Below are 24,288 nucleotides of genomic sequence, written 5' to 3'. Positions count from 1 at the left end.
ACATCCTGAAGTTGATTAAGCCTTCAGGTATTTCTTTGCGGATCCAGTTTTAACGTTGTATCCGCCGGCAGGCCTGTGCACCTTATTCTCATCCTTATAAACCTCAAACTGACCCATCTGAATCTCATTGCGATTACGAGTCATAACAGATGGAATACCGAAATAAGTCGTCTTGACCTTCTCATGCGAAATATCAAGTTCCAAATACCCACGATGGTACTGCTCCGACCACTGCAAGCTAGGGTTTTGCTTAACAAAGAGATCAGACTTCGCCTGTGTTTCATCAACCTTTGGATCCCAACCACCGGCGCCAGGAGATGTAACTGAGGTAGAAGCGAATTCGACACCGATGGCGCCGCGTCCGGTCCTTGGATCGTAGTCTGGATGATCCTCTGGTTTTGGATCTGGGTCTGTAGAGTTCAACCAGACGAGGTCGGAGACCCAGCTTGCATGGGAGTCACCGGCGAGGACGATGTTGTTGGGGATGTTGTTGCTGTAGAGGTGGTGAAGCGTACGGTTACGGGAAGCAACGTAGCCTTGCCATGCGTCGTATCTGTAGGTCATATCCCAATCAGATGTAGGATCACTGACGTTCAAATAGGAGAATACTATAAAATCTCTGTTAGTAAAATTCAACGAAAGTTACTCATGGTGTTATTTTGGTATCGTACCGGTTTGCGAGCCGACAAGTCTCCATGTAGCCCCACGTTTATGAGACTCAGAAAGTTGGCGGAAGAACCAGTTTTCCTGGCGGCCGCCCATTTGAGATCTATTCGGTTCATTGGCAATCTTTCCAATGTAATCATCGTTGTAGAAAAGGGTAGTGATAGAGCGGTCGTAGTGGCGGGTATCCAACATGACTAGATCAACGAGGTTTCCGAAGGCGGTCGATCTCCAAATTCGAAGATTGTCTGTGGTTCATCAACTAGCTTTTAGCACTTGAAACTAGCAGCACCCATATAAAGAGAGCTGGGGAAAGCTTACCATCCATATCGACTTGTCGGATAGGCATCCATTCAAAGTACGCACGAACAGCGTTCATTTTCCTTTGATCGACGGAAACCGGGTCATCCTCGATGAAACTGTTTTCAGTATTGTTCATCTTGGAGTAACCGTCACGCCAGGCGTTATTTGCAACCTCTGTGAATTCATAATTAGTATCACGTCTACTCGACATAAGTGAGGGGGGTTGTATTTAATTACCGTGATCGTCCCAGGTTGGGATCCAAGGGAACATTCGATGGGACAAAAGGAGATCCTCATCAGTCCTATGAGTTGCATATCTCTCACGATAATCATAGAGAGTGTAGAGTTCGTGTTCAGGCTGGGGGACACGGTCGATATCAGGACCTTCATTTGTATAACCGTATCGTGCGTACTCGTAGATATAATCACCCAAATGGATGACGTAATCAACAGAGTCTTTTCTGGCGGATTGGCCGTAGGCATTGAAGTAGCCATAAGCTATAGGAAGCGCTAGTTAGCATTGGGATACAACTAGAACCGTGATTTTTGTTTAGCGTTAAGCATTGAGGAAAATGGGAATCCCACCATAGAAGGCACAAGAGTAAACAGCGAAGCGTGCTCTTGAGACGTGATCATTTTCCCCTGGTGCGGTTTTTGTTCGTCCAACAGGGCTCTTAACATTCGAGTCGCAAATATTGAATTGGTAGTAGTAGTTGGTGAATGGTTTCAGATGTTTGGCTTCAACCTATTTGTCGACAACAAGTATAAATTAGCACGAGCTCGAGCAGGTCCCACTTTTGTAGCTAGACGGGCTCTAGAAAATAGTAGGGGATCTGTCATTACCTTGACTGTGAAGTCGATATCAGAGCTTGTATATGCCTTTCCATTGCAAACTACTTGCTTCATTGCTTTATCCTTCGCAACCTTCCACTCCACACACACTGGAGCCGTAGAAGTAACTTCGGGTCCATGCCAGTACATCGGTGATAATCCAGTAACGGCTCCATCGTCATTAACGGAATGCATCATTGGCGCAGCTCGAGTCCAGAGGATAACAGACGAAGCATGCGGGTCACCACTTGCGACTCCATGTGTGAAATTAAGCTGTTGAGGTGTGTATTCCGCACCCGGGACATGTCGCTTGGCCACACGACGGATAGAGATCCCAAGAGATGGATGGTGCATAGAAGGGGAAAGGTAATTAAGATTCCCGGCCCATGAGGCAAAACTGCCAGCCGGGAGGAGCGAGAGAATAGTGAGAACTGAAGCGGACTTCATCTTTGATATTGATACTCAAGAAGTTTTACAGAATTTTCCGAAAGACTTCTAGAGCAGAGATGATGATTCTGCGCAATACCAACTATTCTTCTCAGCTATCAACCGTACTGATACCAGCTTTATATAGCAGAAGAATTGCCCCAGATCTTCGCATTTAAAATTGAAATGTGAAATTCGGAACTCTCGCCGCCATCCGAGCTGGTCTTTGCTAACCCCAAGTAAGCAAAAGGTTCATCGTGGCCGCCCGACAATTCCTTATACCTTTTAGCGCCGATGGAAGCATAATTGTAATACTAGACTGTATATTGGTGGATGGAATCAAATAGTCTGGTGGTCGTTACCTGCGTGCAAAATCGGATCTAAAACTGGAATGGTGTCGCACGACTAATTTCCTATTTTCGACGATTGTGTTGTCCCTGTTGCATCACCTTCTCCTCTTCGGAAGCAGACCTCTGAGCAGGGCAGTTGGGTAAATTTGCAGGATAGACCAATTCCGACGGTGACTTGGTGAGAATTCAGTATAGCGTCACTTCACCGCCATTGTTTTTCAAACCCGAGGCAATCATGGCTTGAATCGAAGGCGGGTTTAGTGGTTTTTTGCACTTCGAATGCGCTCGATTATGGCCTGCCCCGGTGGGTCAATTCTGGGAGTATGGAACTCTTTCCACCTTCTCTCGAGGAGTTCGGGGCCCCTTTGCAGATGTTTATACATGAGTTCTCGGTACCAGACTTCATCCTTGCGGAGCCGTAGGCCTAAAGGGACGGGTAGCCACGGGGAATAGGCACTGCAGGGCATGGTTGGCCGGAGGTTGCGAATGGTTCGCAATTAAAGCAAGCGTGAGGTTCGTTCGTAATTATCTCCACACCAATATGCGGAATCTCACCCGTATTGTTGGCTTAGGGTTTCCAACGATGTATATTCGGCGTGGATAAGCAAGTGAGTGAGTTACATGGTTTTTCGTTCAGCCTTAGTTTAGACGTCGTACCTTTGAAACGGACGCGCCAGTCTTACCGGTTTCTTCCGCAATGTCTGAGGTCTCGAATATTTTGTTGAGCAAAATTGCACCCAGCGATTGAGTTCGACACTCGTTTTCATTTTGGTTGACTATAGATATTTATTGGTGAAACCCATTATAATGTCATCGATGAGAAGTTCTTATGTCCACGTAAAATTTCACTAAATTTGACTGGTGTCAGGAGAAGATAGACCTCGAAGGATGGTGAAAATTAGCGTATAAATTATTTTTTTTATAAAAAAAAAAAAACATTGTTCGTTCCAAAATTGCACCCTATATATAAATCTGTGCGCTCAATTGATTAAGAAATGCTGTGATAGATGTCCTAAGACGCCCTCCAATTCCAAATAAGAAACCTCAAGCTAAATTTAAAGTAGTATTCAGCGCTTCCATCCTCATGACCTTGAGATTTGTGAATCTAGACCTCTCTGCAAACTAACGTAATCCACCCACCTGCGAGATGTACCCCAACGCGAGATGCTATTTTTCACCGAAAATTCAAAATTTAATGCCTCCGGGACCTCGAAAACGTGAAAATGGTGGTGAAAACTATTTTAATTAACTAATTTTATATTATTATTAAAAAAAATTAATAAATTATTTGTGAAATCGACGGTTTTCGTCGAAAAAAGTAAAAAAATGCAATAACACAACGCAATTCGTCTCGGCACCCCCATAACCCCCCTCGGGTGCTACTGATCCTTCAGGGTCCAGGTCCAAAACTGCTGGGTATAATTAAGCTGCCTGTTATCGGTGCTATGGGTTCGTAAAGATATCCCCAGAGATCGAGCAGTTATTCGCTTTTTAGTTGCCTTGATAGCTGCCTTAATTTCAGCATCCGTTAATACCCTTGCTTTTGATAAATAAGTTTTATTCCTTTCCTTCTTATTCCGTTTCGTTCTCAATACCTCAGTTAACTTTTCATTAGTTACTTCGAGAACCTTACGCCTGGGGAAGGATTCGGCTGCAACTTTAATAATTTTGTTATATTGCTGTTGTAGCGGAGAACTAAGATGCAGCGCAGTTAATGCATCTACTGCATCGATGTAAGTCTGCAGCGTGCGTGAGCATTGGGGCGTTGGAAACGGCTGGACACCAGACTCTTGCAGCAGCTGTAATTCATGCTCTGGGATGATTTCACGCAGCGATTTGATGTGATCCCCCTTTTGAAATTCAGGCAGTTTCTCTAAAACTTGTAAAGCGTCGAAGGGGACGAGTTTAGTTCTCTTCCAACTGCCAATAATATAGCATTTCGTGAACACTTTAGTACGCGCAATACCAATAAGCTTCTTAAATTCAGATTTCCCAATCGCCATATCCTTAAAACGTGAATATTCGTTCACCTCTCTCTTATAAGCGGTGGCGTAATAGCTGAAGAGTCCGATGTCAAGAGGTTGAAAATAGTGCGTAGAATGCGGCGGAAGATAGAGGAGTATAATTTTGTTTTTGAGACAGAAGTCGATAAAGTCTGTAGTAACGTGAGATCCGTGACTGTCGAGGATTAGTAGTCGTTTTGAGCCTTTAGTAATTCGAGCGGTAGTAGATTGAAAGTAATTTTCTAATTAAATTAAAGAAAGATATTCGTTTGTTATGCTTTTGTTACTAGTGCCCTAGAGCTACTCTTCTCTCTTTTCATAATTGCGGTGCTAATCGAGAATGTGAACCTTGTCTGAATAAATAATGAGTGAAGAACAATATTCTCTCGTCGCTGATATACACTTGACTATGGTCATACTCTCTCGAGTAGCGTCATGAGCACAGAATCGCTGCTTTCTGCAGGATGTGGGTACTATAATGATTTCAGGCTTTCCAAACCTAATTATGAACTCTTTTTCGTCCATATTCCATATGTTTTCGTTCAAAATCTTATGAGTTTTCACGATTTTGTTATAAAGACAGAACTAATGCAGCATCGATTCGACATTATTCGCCTTTCCACGTTTCGACTCCAATAAGCGACTATGGACTGTTGTCAATTAAAAATGACGTGCTAGAAATTTATAATACCAATTTATACCCACTAGCCTGCCTGTCATTTTCCCTGCCATAGCTTGAAGGATGTTGTAGTTGGAGGGAAACCTGGACTTCCATAAGTTCTCCATATGTTTCGCTAAAACTGTTTTTTTGGCCTGAGTAAGTAGTTGTTTATGCTGAAATTGGCGATTCCCCCAGGCGGTTCGGCCGGCAAATCGGTGTCCCAGTATCGATACCGGCACGCTATAACTTTCTGCTGCATGTTTCAGGAATGATACCTTTCCCGCTTTCAACGCTTTTAATGCTAGACGAATTCTCTCTTCTTTCTTCGGATCGATGTTACGACGTCGAATCGGTGGCATTTTCGATAAATTTAAAAAACCCACTCTTAGGCTTTGAGCAAAAATTAATGAATTTCGATGGTAAATACAGAGAAGAACGAATCTACAGAAGATAGAAATTTCGGAGGGGATAAGGGGTTGACGAAGAGAACCACTCAATCCCAACACGGTTAGCATCTCGCGTTGGGGTACATCTCGCAGGTGGGTGGATTACGTTAGCGGGTAAAAAGTGGCCTCGTGAAATCATTAAAACCCTTTAAAGAAGCCTTCTTGCGTTGTCATAATTAAATTGAGAGCAGTATTGAACTAGGAAATTACTATCAACGCCGATCTATGGGATGGAGGTATGCCGCAGAAATTATGAAATATATGGAAATGTGAATGCTAGTATAATTGTCCACCGGGTGAAGAGGAAGGGGGTATCGGTTTCGACTTTGACGCAATTAATAAACGTAAAGATGGGACATGGTAGCATATTCCTCCTGGGGAATTGGTGTACTGACCATGGCAATATAACGAAGGGGTGTGCATATCGAATACCTGGGGGTAGGTGTAACGATTAAATAGTGGGTATTCGTGAGATTCCTGTGATTTAGAGGTCTACAGTCGTTGAACTGCGCGCGATGACTTTGGATATATCCCGATTGATGCTTCTAATCCGATCGAGCAGTCCGTCGCCAACTTGGCCGATATGCCATGCTGACCCTCCCCAGCCCCAGACAAGGCTCCGAAGCTTCGCCTTCATAACCCCGTACTGCCAAGTAAATTCCCATCTTCTAACCTCGTCTTGTACTGAAACTGCGGTTCGGTTCGCCGCTGGCGGTGGGTGGGATTTGCAAGGCATTTTTAATGCTTTGATTTTCGAAGGTGGGTAGCTTGGAGTAGAAAATTGGTATCGTCGTAGCGGCGAGATAGATAAAAGCGTTAAGGACGATAAGGAGGATTTGGAGGACTAGGCTAAGCTGCATAGTATGGCGACCATGCTCAGAATTTAAAGTCTCTCCATTCAAGGTCCCTAGCGTTTATCTCCTAATCCAGCCCGGAAATGTCACCTTGTCTACTCCTCAAGCCGCCCAGTAGAAACTCGTTAGTCTGCTCCAAATGTCTGACATGGCGGTCAATCGGATGCAGCTTCATAGAGAACCCTTACTGGCCAAAACGTTCGGCATGGCCTCGTGTCGCACTTTCCTAGGGGAGTTGTAATATCCAGGGTTCAGCTGATCCGGAGGTACAGCTAGGACAGCTGTCAATGGTGGGGGCTCTTGTGCATTGTGCGTTGGGCTAGCTTGCAGGCAGCGCCGAACGCCACCATTAATCCGAGGAAGTGGCAAAAGGCCAGAAGTTCGATGATTAGTGCGGGGAAAACTATTTCGATCCCGTGATCGGGAAGGAATTTGAGAAGGGAGGCCGGGCGTTTTGGCGCAAAGATAGCTCTCAAACCCGACCTTTCGCTCGTCTGATCTTGTCTATCAAAGAGCTATTTGCCTCTTTAGCGTTACGAGATTCTGTGTCCGCAGCTCGCCAAGATGGCCCCTCGACGCGCTGATAAGGTTGTGTCGAGTGCGTCCATCTAAACTCCCATAATCTCATTTGCGTGTGCACATCAAAGGCGAGGAAGTCTGCGGCTGAATCTAGAGCGGGGTAAGGCGGTGGGTGAGCTTTGCAAGGCATCTTTACGATCCTCTGGATAGTTGAAGAGGCAAAGTCAAGGTCGTGTGTTTGAGAGAGCGTCGATCGAAAGGTGGGAAAGCAAATACCACAAAAGAGACAATGAACTTGTAACCGCCTGCTGAACGAAGCAACTTGTTGCGAATGATCCAAAGGAAAACGCGCGGACCAAGAATGTCGAGACGAAAAGGAAACTTTACAGGGGATCAGGGACAGGAGTTACTCCTTTGGTAGCGCATCGGGAAAACAGGCTAATCTAGGTCTTCAGCTTCGTCGATAAGTCTAATGACAGGAACAGTGAGCTTTATATATCTTTGGCTTCCTGTCAAAATATTAATAGAGTATGGGAACTGGGATGTATCTATATTTTAACCCGACTTTGATTTGGCTTTACAATTATAATGAGAGTCCGCAAGGCCTTATAAACTTCTTCTATAGTTATAGTTATCAAGGCTATGGAACTTCAATGTTGTACAGGGCCTTTGCTACCAAATGATTTGAAGGTCAAAGGTGCCGGTAGCCGAAAGATGCCTTCTAGAAAGCTAGTACTAGAACAACCGGTATAGATGTATAAGCCCCCAGAGTTGCAGAGACCTAGCTATACTTCGATAAACGAGATCAGAACAACCCTAATAAGCTACACAGTTGGCACTTCAATAATTAAAATATAGATGCATGTCATATATATTAGAAACGGTCATGCCGACACTTAAGAGCAAGTCCGTGGTTTGGTAACGATCCAGGTTGACCAATATACCACAAACCCAATACACCTACAAAATCAAGACTAATATGCGATATACATGGGGTCTATCTTCAGGATCGATACTCGAGCTTCAAGCCGGCCTCCATGGTTCCAGCATTTACTTATATATCGGAGTAAGAAAACAAAAAAAAAAAAAAAGGCGCAAATAAGGAAAAAAAAGACGGTAGACTAGTGAGTTGAATCCGGGTCTTAGTTCTGAGAGTGTAATTACCCTCCCCCCCCTCGAACTCAGAGACGGTAATTGTTTGTGGCGAGGCAGTTGTGAACAACGATTAGGCTACCGATGCTTTTGAAGTCTCCACAAAGAATATATATACCCCTTCGGTTTTCTGGGCTGCGTAGTACTACCATGCTCAACCCAGAAGCTAGTAGTGGTTATTATTAAGGCAACTGTCTACATGACCCCATAAAATGTAATCCATTCTCACCTTCACTACTATCGCAAGAAGCTTTCGAAACGCCAGCTTCCTAACTGACATGTTTCCCCTCCGGGTCTCGTTCTAGCCTACCCGCCGGACGAAGCAAACCCGATTTTCAACATTAGAGTGGAAGATTCTAAATCTATAGATTTCCCCAACAAACGAAAGGATTTCAGAAGACCTCCTGATTGCGCCCATTTACGTCACAGATCATGTTTTATAATAAAGGGAGTTTTCAATGATATAATATTCATGCATTCCCTGCGCAATTAGCTAATTAGCTAAAAAGAAACATACGCCGCATGTATATAAAACAACATGCAACAGATATAATATAATGAAATACGAGGTAGTACTAGGATTAAAGATAATAATTAAAAATTGAGGATTATAAAAGACGATAAAGACCCGACCAAAGATGCTCGCATCTGATTTTTCTCACTTGTTGAATGTTGGATGTTAGGCTTAATGATCGCCGAATTGCCTTTACGAACTAGACTCTAGTATATATCGTGGTTACTGAGAACAACCACCCTAGCGTATGCGTATTTGGAACTACTTTCAAAACAGGGTTTCTTGCCGTCAAAGCACTCTGCCGCCTTGAGTCTAGTTGACAATGAGAAATTTCACCCTGAAGGTATTCCGAAATGTCAAGAATGTTGAATGTAATTGACGGATCTGAACTAGAAACCATGCCAGTCCAACCTGTTTCTCAGGAAAGGTCGTTGAAATGATGTGGATCACGGCAAGATAGGTCCTAAGACAAATCGCAACATTATACAGGGGCATCCCTAGATTAGAGGCTGTCAGGATCGATACTAAGCCAATCACGCGAGACCTCGAATTAACTATACCCTGTAGGTTGCGGGGTAAACCGCTGCCTGAAAGCTTGAAAGAATCGATTGGCTTCCCGAATTTAATTAACTTACTGGAACCGAGGCGGTAACTATAATTTAACAAAGAACTTTGAACACTGATATACTTGAACTAGATTCTTAAACATGTCTTTCTGTATATCCCAACGGGATACATATGCCTCCGGCTTCAAAGATAGTATATTATGAGGCTGAAAGCGAACCCTAGCCTGTTGATATGGCACCCTAACATTGCAATGCCGCGGGCACTCCAAGCAGGAGAAACAACCAAAACAAAATGCAACGTCCCTCCTCTTCGTGATGTTGCGGAACCAACAACGTTAATCCTAGTCCCTGGCACATAGCTCAAAAGATTCACTGTTTCTTTGTTGTGGAGCTAAGTCCCGGGTTTCTCCCAAGGAACGATTTTTGTCTCTTTGGAATTTTGACATGACTAGGTACTTACATATTCTTCTAGCTTAGGTATCAGCGACGGGAGTAGCCTTCTCGATACCACCCGTGTGACTTAATTTGGTATGGCGTTGACGGATGTAGCACACGAAAGCATGCCTGCGTACAACCTAGATATGGTTGCGAATAGGAGTTTATATAATTGTTGATGATTCCCCCACGTTCAAGCATATGCATCACTTTCCGTGGACCTATAACGTATACCTAACATCAGTCTCTTCTGGAAACCCACAATTGCTCAGCCCACCATCCTCGACATCACATTCCATCAACAGGAGTCTGAGAACCTCCTTTGCTTGACTATTGGACGAGGGATATCGGGGTCAATCAAAACAATCTTGCTGAAACGTTGCCTCTTCCCTATAGGTTAGTTCTAATCCTTTGCCAAACTCCTAATCTCATCTGGTATAATGCTAAACTCGATTCTTAGGCTTTCATATTAAAATCTCATCCAACACCTCGCCGCAACTACAACTATCAACCATGCCTTGCAGAGCACACGCCTGGCCTCTCGAAGAGACCGAAATATGCCTCGAGTACATCGACCGTACCCACGAAGTAACACTCGGCACAGAAGTCGCATTCTCAAAATGTGCAACGGAGTCCAGATGGTGTCGTCGGATATCAGAACACCGTGAAACCGAGGCTAGGAGAAATATCTTCAAAAGTTGGAATTACAAGTTGGCCACCGGAATTCCCATTATCAAGAAGATCAGAGGGAATACAGGCGTAAACCGTGCTGTAGCTGCAAAATAATAAAAATATGGTTTTGTGTCTGGTTGGTTGGGTGGAAAGTTGGTGGCTGTTGTATCCTTTCGAATTTCGATTCCCAAACACGAGGACAATTGGGATCCTGGAAGTCGAATAATATATCCTTACGAAAACTTTTTGAAACAGTTTTATACATTCGATCTTTACTTTCGTCGGGGGCTATAAAAAAAATTGGGTTCGGATACGGTGGCGTTATAGTTGGCAAAGGGATAGATGGGTTTCTATATATAAACTCGAACGTTCAGGCTCCGCGTTATTTAGCATCGGGACGAACGGAAGCAGATAATATGTTCGTATCATCAAAAGATAGACCTGTGGATTCGATAGACGTCTCCTTTGGTTTTCGACACCATATACACTGCAGTAGTTTATATCAGTGATAGGATTCGGGCCCCACCAAAAGGTCTAGCTCAATCTTTTCTATTAGGGACTCGAATTATTCCCGAAAGCTCGGGTTTGGTTCATGTATTTATCATCATTATATTTCGGAGTACGGCGATAAATCCACAAATTAAAACTCGAGGAGCCTCAAAATTATACACATTCAGATGTTCATATATCTGTAGCAGACCCCAGGTTCAGCCCCAGAAAACAAGAGAATCCCAAAATCCAGTGTAAGAAGGGGGTAAGGTATATAATATATATAACATACATATCCCACACTCAAATCATGTTACCACCTAACTAACGCCCTGTACCATTTTTATATAAGTCGGTAATTTAGATCTGCTGCTGCCGTATCCTCTGTATTATGAAAGCAGGCATGATTGGTAACCGAGCCAATAATATCTCTAGCTTATCTCTTGTTTCGATTTCTGCCTCTTTCCTTGCGCTCTGTCGAACGAGGAATTCAACTTCGATGATGCGGCTGAACTCGTGTCGATAGTATGAGTGGTCGTAAAATCGTAGAAGTTCGACGGAATATGCTTTGCATGGCATTTTATGTATTGTATGAAGAAGTTTATATTGTAGGATGAAATTGCAATTGCAATTGATAGCTCTATGTGCAGGTATTGCAGCTGCACAGTTTTAGAATTCGATTGAAGTAAGCGATTGTATGCCTGGATTCGCCAAAACTCGACGAATCGCTGTTATATCCCGGTTGAAGAGTCGAAAGAAGTCGCGAAGCTGAACCGAGTTTCGTGGAAGCTAGCCTACGGACTAGTCGAATAGAACCGTAAGAGGTTGGTTGGTCACTGTGGACCTATTTGTGGGCCGTCTACCGTGCGCCGTGTTTGTACTGACGTCGAAATTTCGCGGGGTTATAGATATCGGGCAATATAATGATGCTGACGAAGCTATGGAAGTCCTGAATTTAAACGAAGGTATTGATTGGGAGGAAATCCGGCCAGGCCTGCAGGATCCAGTTAGGCATTGAAGTCGAGAGACCAACATTAAATTGCGTACTGAGTTGTGCTATCATGCGCGTGAGGAAATGCTTGGCTCAGAGCTTAGGTTCGGATGCCCTGCGTAATCTCTGAATCAATGGCTCCGGTTCACAGTTCTCGCTTGGATTTCGTAGCGTTGCAGGTTCCCTCGCCTCCATTTGATATATCTGAGCGACTCTCAAGATAGCGTATTCTTCATTGATCATTTCTTTCAATCTTGCCCACCAAAATGTTGGAGAAGGCTGAAATTGTGGGTATCCCAAAATACTTTCTTCGTAAAGATCAAAAAACGGATAGGCGGTCGTAGTGCAAGGCATTTTGCATTTGGTGCGCAAAGTCAGATCGATCCGAAATTCGAGATACGATTAGGAACCATCCGTTAATTAATATACCTACTAGTCGCACCCGAAAAATAAAGGCTGAAGGGAGAGATAGGCTGTTATCAATGGCATTTTCTATCAAGATTCCCATTGGAATGAAGAAGCCACCTGAAACGTCACTCCGACTGCGCGTACTCCATTCGTTGGCCAATCCGGCTTCTTGTAATTCTGGCCACTTGTCCTGCTTCTAAAGGTGCTATTTGAGATTTTTCCGGTAGGTATCTATACTATCACGGTCGGGATCCAATTGTAGCGAGGTGGTCCACAGCGTTGGTATACTCGGACTGAACGCAAACCTCGCCCAAAACTATGTGAAAATATTGGTGTATAGAGGTAAGTTAACTGCGAACGGCACTCAAGACCTGTATTTCAAGCTCTTAAAGCTTAGATAAGTATCCGAACCTAGAGGCCGATCGAAGAGTCCTAGACTGAGATCTGGTTGCGCCGTCATGAGTAAGAAGGATCAGTTGTTATTGGGCATCCGGGGCAAGGACCAGCTCGGAAAAATTGACAACCGGTAGCGCTACCACAGTATACATTAGACCGAAAATGAATTTGGCGTCCTAGGAAAATGCAGCTAAAGGCCAGTGCATCAGAACGTGCATATGCACATTTGAAGAATCAAATGTCTGTGCTTGGATACTTCCGTCGATGCCATTTATATATATACAGGTTTTTAATCTATAGGTTTTTGGGTCTATGCATCTCGCATCCTTGCGAGGATCGAGGCCCCAGGTTGACGTGATCCCTCCCAAAGACGCAGCGCATAGTAGCGTTCGAGGTACCAAAACCGCATACCCTTCAGGACATCCCAACTACTTGCGACTGCTTTACCCAGCTTGAAAGTCGCCGTTGCATCGAATAGTTCCCGGAAGCAATCTGGCAGCCAAGCCCATAAACCCCGCAAGGCATCGTTCCGATTGGAACTGTGGATGTTGAAACCTATAGGTCTACCTCGAGCTCCTGCTAAAATCGCTTGTAGGATGTGATTTCTTGCGCTGACCAGGCCTGATATCCTTCGTAACAGCGAGGTTTGGTCGAACTCTGCAACATGTGGTGGCTCCCGGACGAGAATAAAACTCTTAAGTGACCTGTCGGACAGTGTTACCTATGCGAATCTCCTAGCCCTGTAGCGGATCGGAATTTGTAATAAAATCGAATTTATACCCCTGTATAGGGTATGCACGGCATGAAATCGATGACAAGTTCTACACTGAATTCTTAGCAAATTCATTTTTCGATGCCAAAATGATGATTAAATAATCTAGGGGACCGTCTTACCTGCGGTTGATAAGCTCGAAAGTGAGCCTGAAATGTTTCTTAGCCCAGATCTAGAGAACCTAGTCGACTAAGTCCCTATCTTGCGCGCGAGTGAATCCGACCGCGCGAGAAGGCCAGAAGCTTTCCCGCCCTCTAAATATGTGAGCCTAGTAGTTCTCCTGGCGGCGTAGGGCAACGTTGACGAAACTAAACTTTGATTAATCCTCTCTTTCTTGAAGAGAAGAAATGTTAGTCAGAAGTGCCCACAAGTTTTGCCCGCATATGCACATCGAAACAAACCTGAGTTTTGCTGCATGGCTGCATTAAGGCTAAAAGTGCATATATTAACGATAGGCCTTCATCCAAGTTCGTATGAACGCAGGAACCTCATAATACTAATATTTCAAATTTATTGCGTAAATCTATGCGATACTTAAGGATGCTAGATTGTTGAAAGCTTTAAAGTGTTATTTGAATATTCTCCTCAATTAAGCCCTCGAGAAACCAGACGCTTTGATCGTCTCGGTCTCTTCGACGCCTGTGTGCTTTCGTTTTCTTTTCAGCTATGTATTCGAACTCCGATGTTTCGATGCTCGGATTCTTTTAATAATGGATTCATTGCGTGCGAGGAGTGTATCGAGCTTTGCAACCAAGAGCATCAAATTATGAAGCTCGTCGAGAATTATGAGATACTCGGTGTTTATTTGGTCGGTCTGAGCATAGGAGTCGACAGTTTTATTAGAGCGGGTAGGAATACCGGTCACAGGGCATGGTTAAATTTCCAGAATACGTTAAATACTAATAAGTATACAAAGGGAAACGCTAGTCTTGGATTCCTGGATCCGAAATCAGTTGAAGGAAGAAATACGGCCTAGGAAATGATGAATATTGACTCTAGTGCTGGACAGTCCACCTTTGATATCAAACGGGAAATTAATTTAACTAAATTGGAATCTTCTGGGCTGCATGCATGCAGTGCAGAGTTCAATGTTTACCCCCAGCAAATTTGTCGCTATATACACAGTATATCTCTCTGCACGAGACAATATCTTTCCCTAATCCGCGCCCCAGATAGGGCTGATTTTGACTGAATAAGTTACGAACTAAGAGGCCGAATTCTTCAAATTTGATGGACCGAATTCGATCAATTCTCAGCACCAACTGATGACACCCAAATAGCTACTAAAGTAGCTATATGGCCACCGCATTACGGGTACCAATACGTTGTAGTAAACTAATTGCCCCGGTAGGACTAAGACCCTCCCATGGAGGTCTACGGGCATGAGCCCTTTTTCGTTCTTCGAGCTGGAATCGAGAGACTCTATCCGTCAGGCCTTTGCTGGGTGGCACATAGTCCACATAGTCTGCAGGAGTAATCCAAATCTTGCAGGGCATTTTGTAAGGTTTAAAGGGTAACAGGTACTTCGGCGGTTGAGGTGTGTACGTAGGATATGAGATATGAATGGTTGATGCAGTTCAATTGGTACGGCGTGGACTGGCGCACCGATCATGATCAGCACAACACAATTCTACGTGACAGTTTCCAACAAAAACAACACAGTGAAAAAATTACCAATACCCACTGGCAACACGAGACAAGGACGGTCGATTGAGATTTCCACGAGGCCATTCTCTTCGCTCTCCGATGCTTTTCTAGTACCCTCTCTTAGCCTAAAAGCATTGGGTGCAATATATATGGATGGCTACGGCTGGCAGGTGTATTCCTGTCTTGTTCATCTAATATCCTTCTCGACGGCATTTGGAGCCAGCACATACAGGCATATATTTCCGGATTCCATTTCTGAGGCTAAATACATCTAAGAAGCTGTATAAGCAAAAGAATCAGAAAATACGAACCACGACTGCGGATAAATGTCTCCTCTGAAAATATCTATGGGAATATGGCCGGCTCATTGGACGTAATCTTCGTGATGGAATGCAGCTTTCTTATGTTTCTTTCTAGATCCAAAGTGTTGGTTGGGTAAAGCTAAACCAGGGCTTAGCAATAATCCAAAAAGTACCCGACCAATATTTTCTTGCTACTAACTATAGTCGAAAGCAAGCCCCTAATAAATAGAAATCTATGCATATGTTTTTTCGTTCAGGACATGAGGCAGCGATGGGCTCGGGGCAAAGCTTGATCAGCAGCTGCAAAACACTTCCCGGCGATCCGGTTTACCGAATGCACCCCGCAAGTGTTTCATCTTATAACTCTATAGGCTAAAGAGAAATCCAAATTTTGCCGACGAAATAAATTATCTGAACATACGTCGTTAAAAAAGCTCCTATCCCTTTGTTCCGATACAGATGCGTACGTACGCAACTAGACGTCTAGACCCTAAGGCAGACTCGATCTCTAGACGCCGGACGCTCTTCAGCTACTTCCCTCTCAAGAAACTCGACGGAGAACAATTAAATATATGCCTAAATAGACCCTGGAAATCTCTATTCCTCTTCTTCGTTATTATAGAGAATGACATGTACATATATCATAACCGGAAACAATGGCTTCCTTTGCCCCGGCTTCATGAAAATAGAACCTAGATTTTCAGGCTAAAATGCCTCCCAAGGACGCCACGCAGAATCGTCTCCAAAAACTATAAAGCTTGACCTACTTGGCGAGCTTGGCCGATCTTCTGGGCATTATATCGACAAGCTTCTGTTTCCTATACTACTAGCTATAGTCATCATGGTTGCGTTCTCTACCCTTGCCTTCGGGCTCTCAGGCATTGCGCTCGCTCTTGCCATCCCTACAGCCACCAACGAGAACAATCTCGAAAAACGTGGCGACTTCAATTTCCTGTTCGGACCAGACCATCCACTAGCTATTGCTCGTCGCAATGAGACACTGGCACGTCGCTCTAATACTAATTATAACCAAGACTATACCACTGGTGGGACAGTTAATTTTTCGCCACGAACCAATGGGTTTTCGGTCAACTGGAACACTCAAAATGACTTTGTCGTCGGAGTTGGCTGGAATCCTGGTAGCACTGCGTATGAAATACTATTCTTCTATTCCCTACCCACCTTTTACTACGGATTGTATAGTAGACTAACTTTTTTCAGTGCAATCACCTATTCTGGCACTTTCTCCGTCAGTAGTGGACTAGGGAGTCTCGGTGTCTATGGCTGGACTACCAACCCACTCATCGAGTATTACGTTATGGAGACAAATGTCGGCATCAGCGGCCTCGGAACCGTCAAGGGCTCTGTCACCAGCGACGGGGGCACGTACACCATCTACACGAACACCCGTGTCAATCAACCTTCCATCCAAGGTACATCGACTTTCACCCAGTTCATCTCCGTCAGGAATGGAGCACGCAGCAGCGGTACTGTGACGCTTCAGAACCACTTCCAGGCCTGGGCGAACTTGGGTATGAAACTTGGAACTATGAATTTCCAGGTTATTGCTGTTGAGAGTTGGAGCGGTAGCGGATCGGCCTCGCAGTCTATTAGTAATACCGGTGGAACTGGGACCGGAACTGGAACTGGGAATAATCCAACTACCACCCCAAGTAATAATGGAGGTGGTGGTAGCGGCAGCTGCTCCGCCCTTTGGGGGCAGTGTGGAGGGATTGGCTGGACGGGCCCCACCTGTTGTTCAACTGGAAGTTGTAAGTTTTATGGATGCCTTTTTCATTCACTACTTATATAAATACTAACTCTCGGATCTATAGGTAAATCCTCAAATGCCTACTATTCCCAATGCCTTAACTAGACGAGGGATAGAACTAACCGATTGCGGCGATTTATGGGGTACCTTACCCGAGATTCGATTGCTTCGCCGGACTGCGGTTAGGGTCCTCCGCAAGAGACAGAATAATTGAAGTTGCAACGTTGGTGGAATATGAAAGAGGTGATTGTTTTTCCTTATTGTTCCTGGTACGACTTCGATTGATGACAAAAATGATTGTGTAAATTACTTTCCTGAATTAGGCAGTGTATATAAACTAAATTTAAAAGATACTTATCTGCTGTAAATTTAGACGGTCAATTTATATTTGCACGACATCGCAGTAGTACTATCCGCACAATCAGGAGGCCGTATGTTCATAATAGGAAAAATTGTGATATGTTTTAGTCACAGTAGCGTTGGTCTCGATAGGATAAACTATAAAGCAAGTTACGCTAGACACCAAACCCAATCATTGTACAACTCAACATAGGACGAGCACAGGGTCGCTTTCCACATGCATATGGCCCGAGTCGCCGCAAATCAAATTCCATTATTGCTAGACCCTTCAGTTTCAAACGTTTCCATCTCATCTTTGTTTAAGCCATCCCGCATCCTCTTTGGCACCTTCAACGTCCTCTCGTAGGACCTTTCCTTCGATCTTGATTTCCTCCGACGATTGAAGCACAAACAACATCCTACCCCACCCGTTATTCGGTGTAACGTTACGCCAGGCTATCAAAATCAGTTACCATTCAAGTCATGATATATAATATCATCGATTTGTTTCACTCACCATGATTTGTACCCCTCTGTATAGCCACATCTCCTCGTTTCAAAACCCTCTTCTCACTCTCCCCTCCATCCAAGCTTAATTCAATCTCCCCTTCTAACACGACACCAAAATCAAGACTTTGAGTTCGATGCATAACCGGTTCTACTCCCGGTCCAAAATCTACAATCCGGCAGACAGTACCTCCCTCAATTGTAAGACCCGGTCCACCCTTCTGCATCAATGAAGTGTAAGATTCGATATCAGCGGTGGTAGAGAGTTGAGGTGGAACGGTATTGGTGTAAACGACGTTGAAGGCCATTTTGTTATTGAGGAGGGGGATCCATGTCGCCGGGGTGGAGGAATGAATGACGGCATTTCCTTCTTCATTGTTGGCCGTTATGTGGTGCGTAAGACTGGGCAATGGGGATGATATTTGCGTCTCGTTTGCGGTTCGGGTTTCCATTGTGTGGTTGACTAACGTAATTAACGTTGAAAAAGTTAAGTATGTATCGATACTCTGTCTCTACCTTTGAAGTATTGGATTATCTAATCAGATTTGCACTAATAATTATGCGGGACCCCAGATTTCAGATCTGTAGATCCCGAAAGTGCAAGCTCTACAGAAGAGCATGCGTGAATGGCTATAGCTAGTGCATAGGCACCAACCTTCTTAGGAAGATAGGGATTTGGATTCAAGGCCTGGATAAGGCCCAATACAAACACTTCAGAGTTCAACTCCTAGGGTACATTTCAAACAAAATCACAAAAATCGAATCTACTATCAAAGTCAACTTACTGAAGTAGGAGTTGATATAACTCCAGGATGTATTTCAAGTTAATAATAAAGGTTGAAATAACAGTGAGCAATTTTCGAAGGAAACAAGAAACTCTGCTTGGTTTATATATCATCGGAAAGGGAACTAGTCGGATCCATTCTTTGCGTCATAGGTGGTATGTTACACTTAACCTCGAGCTTCCCCATAACAGTCTCGATTGCTCGTGCTAATTGCTCAGCATAAAGCGCATGCATGCAGATAATATCACACAGCCTGAACAAACTCAACATTTTGTACCTTGATGGAAGCTATAATATATAATGAAACATGCATATTTATATGAAGAAAGTTGTGATGCCGATCAAGAGATATTTCAAAGGGCTTCTTCGGGTTCGCTCTGGGCGACGCTGTGGTCGCCGCACACTGCTTACCCGTTTCCGCGAGTCTATAAATATAAATTCGAAGAGTGACGCGAACCAAAGAATCGAAAACATCCTTGACAAATTTTCTAGTAATCGGAGTTAACAAAACTCTTGACCGCCTAGGATAGAGACTAAAAGAACTTCATGAATTTTTGAATAAGAATCTAACGTGACAGCCTGTGGTTCGTTAGAATGTGCATGGGTCGCATCATGAGGCTACAGCTGCGGCCACAAAATTAGCAGGGGGTCACAAGTGTTTTGAAACTCGAAATTCAAAAAGTCGAATCGCAGGCGCGACCATGAAGAAATTTCCCCGTTCAACTACCCTAGAACATTGATCGGATCTCGACGCTTTAGCTACCATGCATCGATTTCGATAGCATCCTGAACGCCTAGGAACCCTTGCATCGTCGAAAACGGGTGGGTCTTCAGTTGAGTTTAGACGAAGTTTTTCTCCCTTGTGCGATCCCCGGATTTTTGTCAACGGTTCGGAATACAATATGCAACACATATGTTAGTACACCTATCCTGAGTGCGCAAACTAGCAGCTTGAACTAAACACAATTAATCTCTACACCCTTAAGTTCGCAATCAACTCTTCTTCTCCTTGTGGCACCCTGTGTATCTGCACTGGATTGGGAGGAGTTTACGAACAATTTCGCCACAGACTTGGTATAGCTACAAAATTCCAATTACGACCGAGTCGAGCTGACAGCAAAAAAAAAAAAAAAAAGGCTCCCCTAATTACCCTCTTCGGTGAACAAGTATCCAAACAATTCCTAAGTGAATCACTAAGCACATGGGACAATGTAATATTTGCAATAGCCCCACTGGGCCTACTTACCGCCGTTGTATCGGCAATTCGAGTATGCGGCACACCATCCATGCGTGCATTTATAGGAAGAGCCCAAGAGAGCCCCGGTACAGCTGAAGTAGAGCTGTTATCATGCACTTCGGAGACTACTGCAGAGTTATTCAATGAAGGTGGTATAGCCCGGGTTTTTGGGGAACCTCTAATTTTGGAAGTTATGGTGAAGGGTAGGGATGATAGTCCGGGGGCATTAACGGTTGGCTTGTTTTCAGATGTTCGCGGACCGTTTTGGAAAGAAGTTGGGATTTCGAGTAGAGATTTGCTTTTGAGGTTAAGAGGCGGTGTTGGACATATGGGTCTTGAGAAGAAGTTGAAGTCGAGGTATCACCGGCCGAATCTTTCTCTCAATGTGGTGATCACGCAGTTGCCTAAGTTGGTAACATATAGCGCTGCAGTTGTTGGCGTGATTCTACAATCAGGTACCGCATAAATACACAAATCGAGGTCGTTAGTACTTGTCGACTAATAAAACGATATTAGGCATGCTAGTATTTGCAGCTCTCACAGTTTACACATACCCTGACAAATTCTTAACCGCCACGGCAGAACCATACGCCTTTCCCATGACTTTCTCCGGAACAATTCTAGTCTGTTTCGGCATGTTTCTTTGCGCCTTTATCATCGAACGCAGTGCCGACGAGGTCCACTACCAACAACGTGATCCCGACCCGAAAAACAAATGTAAGATATATTGGGTACAACCCGGTGGACAGAACATCGGGGACCAAGTATTCGGGTCTTTCATCGGGTACTCCGAAAAGTTACATTATATTCGGTCTATTAAAGCTGATCAGGGAGGTGGAGATGTCGTTGTGTTATGGATTGCGGTTATTACTTCTGTGCTGGGGTTCATACTCCAGTTCGTTGGATTGAGAGCTATGCATGCTAGTGTGATATTGTTCCAAGTTGGCGCCACTCTACTGATGGCGGTCATACGAGCTATGTTGCGGACTCAACGATTGGATAGCATACAGAATGTATTGGGTTCTTATGATAGTCGGGACGGAGGGAAACGTCCGTTTTCGCAAAATCCAAGGCTTCTACATGGACATGTGTTGGATCTGCTTGCTTTACATCTCTTCAAGCTGATACGATGACTATTAGCGTTGATAAAGACGCGCAATTGGAAGGTGTGTACTCCGCCCATCAAGTCGCATAATATTGGTCCGGAATAGCTGACCCCCTCTGCCTAGTCGTCCCAAGACAAAAACGAAAATCATCAGGTGTGCGGAATACCAGTCTCGAAATCAATTTCGACATTGGTCGAGGTTCCCCAGAGAATGTCGCACAGCCTCTGGAAGCTCGTGAACAACTAACCGAAACCACCAGTAGTGTCAAGGGCCCTTCATGGGATGATTTAGAGGTTAGAGTTGCTGCCAAGCAGCTCGCGGCTACTATTGAAGGTGTGATGGAGGTTCTAACCGCACTCAAAGGGTCTACCGTTCCACCCAGTGAAATCTTGAAATGGAAAGTCACCGTGAATACTACTGCGATTTCGAGCCTGGACCGGCCTACAATTCTTTCACATCCACTTGCAGAGGGTGGAGCTTGTACTCGCCGATACACGAGCGAGACTTTTGTGCTCTCTGGTTTGTCTCAAAGAGCCCGTTTCCAAGAAGGCTCCGGAGGCATCCCGATATCCGACACATTCGCCCTATTCGTCGAAAAAGGTGATGGCTTATCATGGAAAGCCAGGTTATCACAGTTAGAGTCTCTAATCGGACTTTGGGCCTTATCAATAACGGTCTACGACATTCGAGATAAAAAGGAAGACGAAATAATCCTAAATCATCGAATAATTTTAACCAAAGACTTCGTCAAAACAAATATTTGGTATCATGTTTGGGTTCAAAGAAGGCTATATGGAATATGCGGGCCTGTTCTTATCCGCCGCTCTTCAGGACATTGACGACATTAAGGGGAATACAGAAACTCGAGATCGGGCAGAAATACACTCTATCGCTATGGCCCTTCAAAACAGCACCGTCGAATCATTAGCAGATCGATTCGAAAAAAGCGGCCTAGGATCTAGAGAAGATGCATACATGTGCATTTTCCCAGTTCTTCAGCACCTCAACATCATGCCGAACGTGGGCGATATACTCAACGCTATTCTCACACAATGCGAGACTTACAAACGCCACGGCAAATGGCTGGGTGCCGAAGGCCTTCTACAATGGCTATCTAATACTTCGGTCGTAGTTGAGGCTTATACCGCCCTTGAAGCACTCGCAGAATTGTACTACGCGGCGATGCGAGAGCTTGATACGACGATTTCCAACCTTGGATTTAACGGCATATCTAAAATGTTGAAGGAAAACAAGGATCCGGATATTTTACTCAAGGTTCGAGAATATGCATGGATTGGGCTCCGCATTGCAGAAGAAAGAGGTCTCGATGATCAAAAGAAACAACTACTAGCAAGCGGGGCAAGAGATGATCTAGTCCCCGGTATACACCAGAAGTCAGCTTGAATCCCATCGACTGGGCAAAGAGGAACAATCTTGTCATGATGAAATACCTCGCTGGTCAGAAAAACGTCAATCTGAACGCTCGCGACGATTTGGATGGTCTCTCTGCGATATTCTGGGCCATAATTCACGAAAATACGGAAATGACAATGCTGCTCCTACAGCATAACGTCGAAACAAATATATCAGACAAGGATGGCAAGATGCTACTATCGTATGCGGCAGAGCACGGGCTACTGGGTGTTCTAGAAATTCTAATAAAAAAAAATACACTGAATATCAATACGCCTGATAACTTGACGAATATGACACCCCTAATGTTTGCAGCAAAGCAAGGGCTCATCGAATGTGTACGACTATTATTGAAAGAACAGTATCTTGACATCGACAGACGGGACCGGAATGGGTGCACAGCCTTGCATCTTGCAACAATGGAAGGTCATTTCGAGATCGTGCAGTTATTATTATCCCATGGTGCCGACATGGCTGCTGAAGAACATTAAAGAAACTGACAGCCCTTCATATGGCCGCAAACCGTGGAGATGGGAAGATCGTACGGTTTCTTCTCGATCAGGGATTGGATACTGAACAACAAGATTCAGCCGGTCGGACCCCACTGAACCTGGCTTCCGGATCCGGCCATGTAAGTGTGGTCACCATCCTTCTAACGAAGGGTGCACAGGTCTTTGTAACTCCTTGGACACCCCGTGATCGCCAGCACAGGCGAACTGCGGCGCGTTCAGCAGCAAAGCATGGACATCTACAAGTCTTGAAACTTCTATTCGAACATAAAGACAATGGTCCTCCTATCGAGAAGTCCGAGGGGTAGGAGGATAACAGAGGGATATGCCTTTACGAGGCAATAAATGGTCGACATGAAGGAGTTGTCGAATATATAATGGACCCAGTCGCAGAAGAGCGTCTGGAACAGATATACACAAAGAGTACAGTCATTCAAGTGGCAATAAGGACCGAAAGCCTGAGTATGGTTCAATTGGTGTTGAAGAAACGGACGATAGTCGATGACACCAAGAAGACCCGAGAACTTCACTCCGCGCTAGGAAAAGGATATCTTGATATCTTGAAGTTAATCATCAATAGCGGTGCCGACATAAATGCAAGAAGTGAGAAGGGAGAAACTGCCCTTCATATTGCGACGAAGAGGGGAGACAATAACATTGTTGAATATTTATTAAAACATGGAGCGGTTGTCAGCGTGGTTGCTGTGTTATTCCCCGCAGTAGAGATGGGAACAGTATGCAATCGCGAAGCAACTTATTGATGCAGGAGCTTCTGTTAATGCGAGAGATAACATGGGACAGACACCACTGTTTTTCTGCCTGAAGGGCGAGGAGAAATTTTATAGAATGGCGGAGTTATTGTTAGAGAATGGGGCCCTTGTTGATGGGCAGGACAGGCTTGGTCGAACGGTGCTCGACCTTGCCGTAGCAGAGGGCCTTCGAGATCTTGAGGAATTGCTGCGGCGGGTGCCTGAAATACAAGAGCGAAATACTTCCTAGTTTACAGGTAGCATTTCGGAATTTCAGCTGATTGTGTAATACAATATTAAAAGTCTATATATGCGTATTTCCATCAATTACCTCCATGGTCGTTTCCGCCCCCAAGCTGCCCCCATAGTCGGTTGTACTCTTCCCTGCAGGGAGCTGTAGCTTTACTTGAACATAAACTTCGACGGGAAGATTGATCTCAAGGCCGGAAATTATCATAGCCGGTCTTCCACC

General features: G+C 44.5%; 8 protein-coding genes across 8 annotated transcripts; 5 read left to right on the top strand and 3 right to left on the bottom strand.

Annotated features, from left to right (window-relative positions):
• Positions 1-15: 15 nt before the first annotated feature.
• On the bottom strand, positions 16-2,244 carry DFL_008368 (uncharacterized protein; the record flags this gene model as incomplete). Its single annotated transcript, XM_067638090.1, has 6 exons — positions 16-608; positions 672-911; positions 985-1,140; positions 1,204-1,464; positions 1,552-1,711; positions 1,810-2,244. The coding sequence occupies 6 exons, from the start codon at positions 2,242-2,244 to the stop codon at positions 16-18; spliced, it is 1,845 nt and encodes a 614-aa protein (XP_067486015.1).
• A 7,488-nt stretch (positions 2,245-9,732) lies between these two features.
• On the top strand, positions 9,733-10,509 carry DFL_008367 (uncharacterized protein; the record flags this gene model as incomplete). Its single annotated transcript, XM_067638089.1, has 3 exons — positions 9,733-9,740; positions 9,968-10,119; positions 10,184-10,509. The coding sequence occupies 3 exons, from the start codon at positions 9,733-9,735 to the stop codon at positions 10,507-10,509; spliced, it is 486 nt and encodes a 161-aa protein (XP_067486014.1).
• A 2,891-nt stretch (positions 10,510-13,400) lies between these two features.
• On the bottom strand, positions 13,401-13,876 carry DFL_008366 (uncharacterized protein; the record flags this gene model as incomplete). The annotated part of the gene is made up of 4 exons (XM_067638088.1): positions 13,401-13,500; positions 13,574-13,600; positions 13,675-13,784; positions 13,853-13,876. 4 exons carry the CDS (start codon positions 13,874-13,876, stop codon positions 13,401-13,403), a joined length of 261 nt encoding a protein of 86 aa, XP_067486013.1.
• A 2,365-nt stretch (positions 13,877-16,241) lies between these two features.
• On the top strand, positions 16,242-17,276 carry DFL_008365 (uncharacterized protein; the record flags this gene model as incomplete). Its single annotated transcript, XM_067638087.1, has 3 exons — positions 16,242-16,549; positions 16,622-17,172; positions 17,236-17,276. The coding sequence occupies 3 exons, from the start codon at positions 16,242-16,244 to the stop codon at positions 17,274-17,276; spliced, it is 900 nt and encodes a 299-aa protein (XP_067486012.1).
• Positions 17,277-17,820: 544 nt separating this feature from the next.
• DFL_008364 (uncharacterized protein) lies at positions 17,821-18,469 on the bottom strand (the record flags this gene model as incomplete). Its single annotated transcript, XM_067638086.1, has 2 exons — positions 17,821-17,966; positions 18,028-18,469. The coding sequence occupies 2 exons, from the start codon at positions 18,467-18,469 to the stop codon at positions 17,821-17,823; spliced, it is 588 nt and encodes a 195-aa protein (XP_067486011.1).
• A 1,619-nt stretch (positions 18,470-20,088) lies between these two features.
• Positions 20,089-22,549, top strand: DFL_008363 (uncharacterized protein; the record flags this gene model as incomplete). Its single annotated transcript, XM_067638085.1, has 5 exons — positions 20,089-20,494; positions 20,556-21,004; positions 21,073-21,205; positions 21,269-21,819; positions 21,887-22,549. The coding sequence occupies 5 exons, from the start codon at positions 20,089-20,091 to the stop codon at positions 22,547-22,549; spliced, it is 2,202 nt and encodes a 733-aa protein (XP_067486010.1).
• Positions 22,550-22,584: 35 nt separating this feature from the next.
• DFL_008362 (uncharacterized protein) lies at positions 22,585-23,049 on the top strand (the record flags this gene model as incomplete). The annotated part of the gene is made up of 1 exon (XM_067638084.1): positions 22,585-23,049. The coding sequence occupies one exon, from the start codon at positions 22,585-22,587 to the stop codon at positions 23,047-23,049; it is 465 nt and encodes a 154-aa protein (XP_067486009.1).
• A 395-nt stretch (positions 23,050-23,444) lies between these two features.
• DFL_008361 (uncharacterized protein) lies at positions 23,445-24,066 on the top strand (the record flags this gene model as incomplete). Its single annotated transcript, XM_067638083.1, has 2 exons — positions 23,445-23,801; positions 23,869-24,066. 2 exons carry the CDS (start codon positions 23,445-23,447, stop codon positions 24,064-24,066), a joined length of 555 nt encoding a protein of 184 aa, XP_067486008.1.
• Positions 24,067-24,288: the final 222 nt, after the last annotated feature.

Source organism: Arthrobotrys flagrans (genome assembly GCF_004000055.1).
Source record: "Arthrobotrys flagrans strain CBS H-5679 chromosome Unknown unitig_1, whole genome shotgun sequence".
NCBI classification, from domain to species: domain Eukaryota; kingdom Fungi; phylum Ascomycota; class Orbiliomycetes; order Orbiliales; family Orbiliaceae; genus Arthrobotrys; species Arthrobotrys flagrans.
Note: the sequence above shows the minus strand (reverse complement) of the source record. Positions and strands in the feature narration are given on the sequence as shown.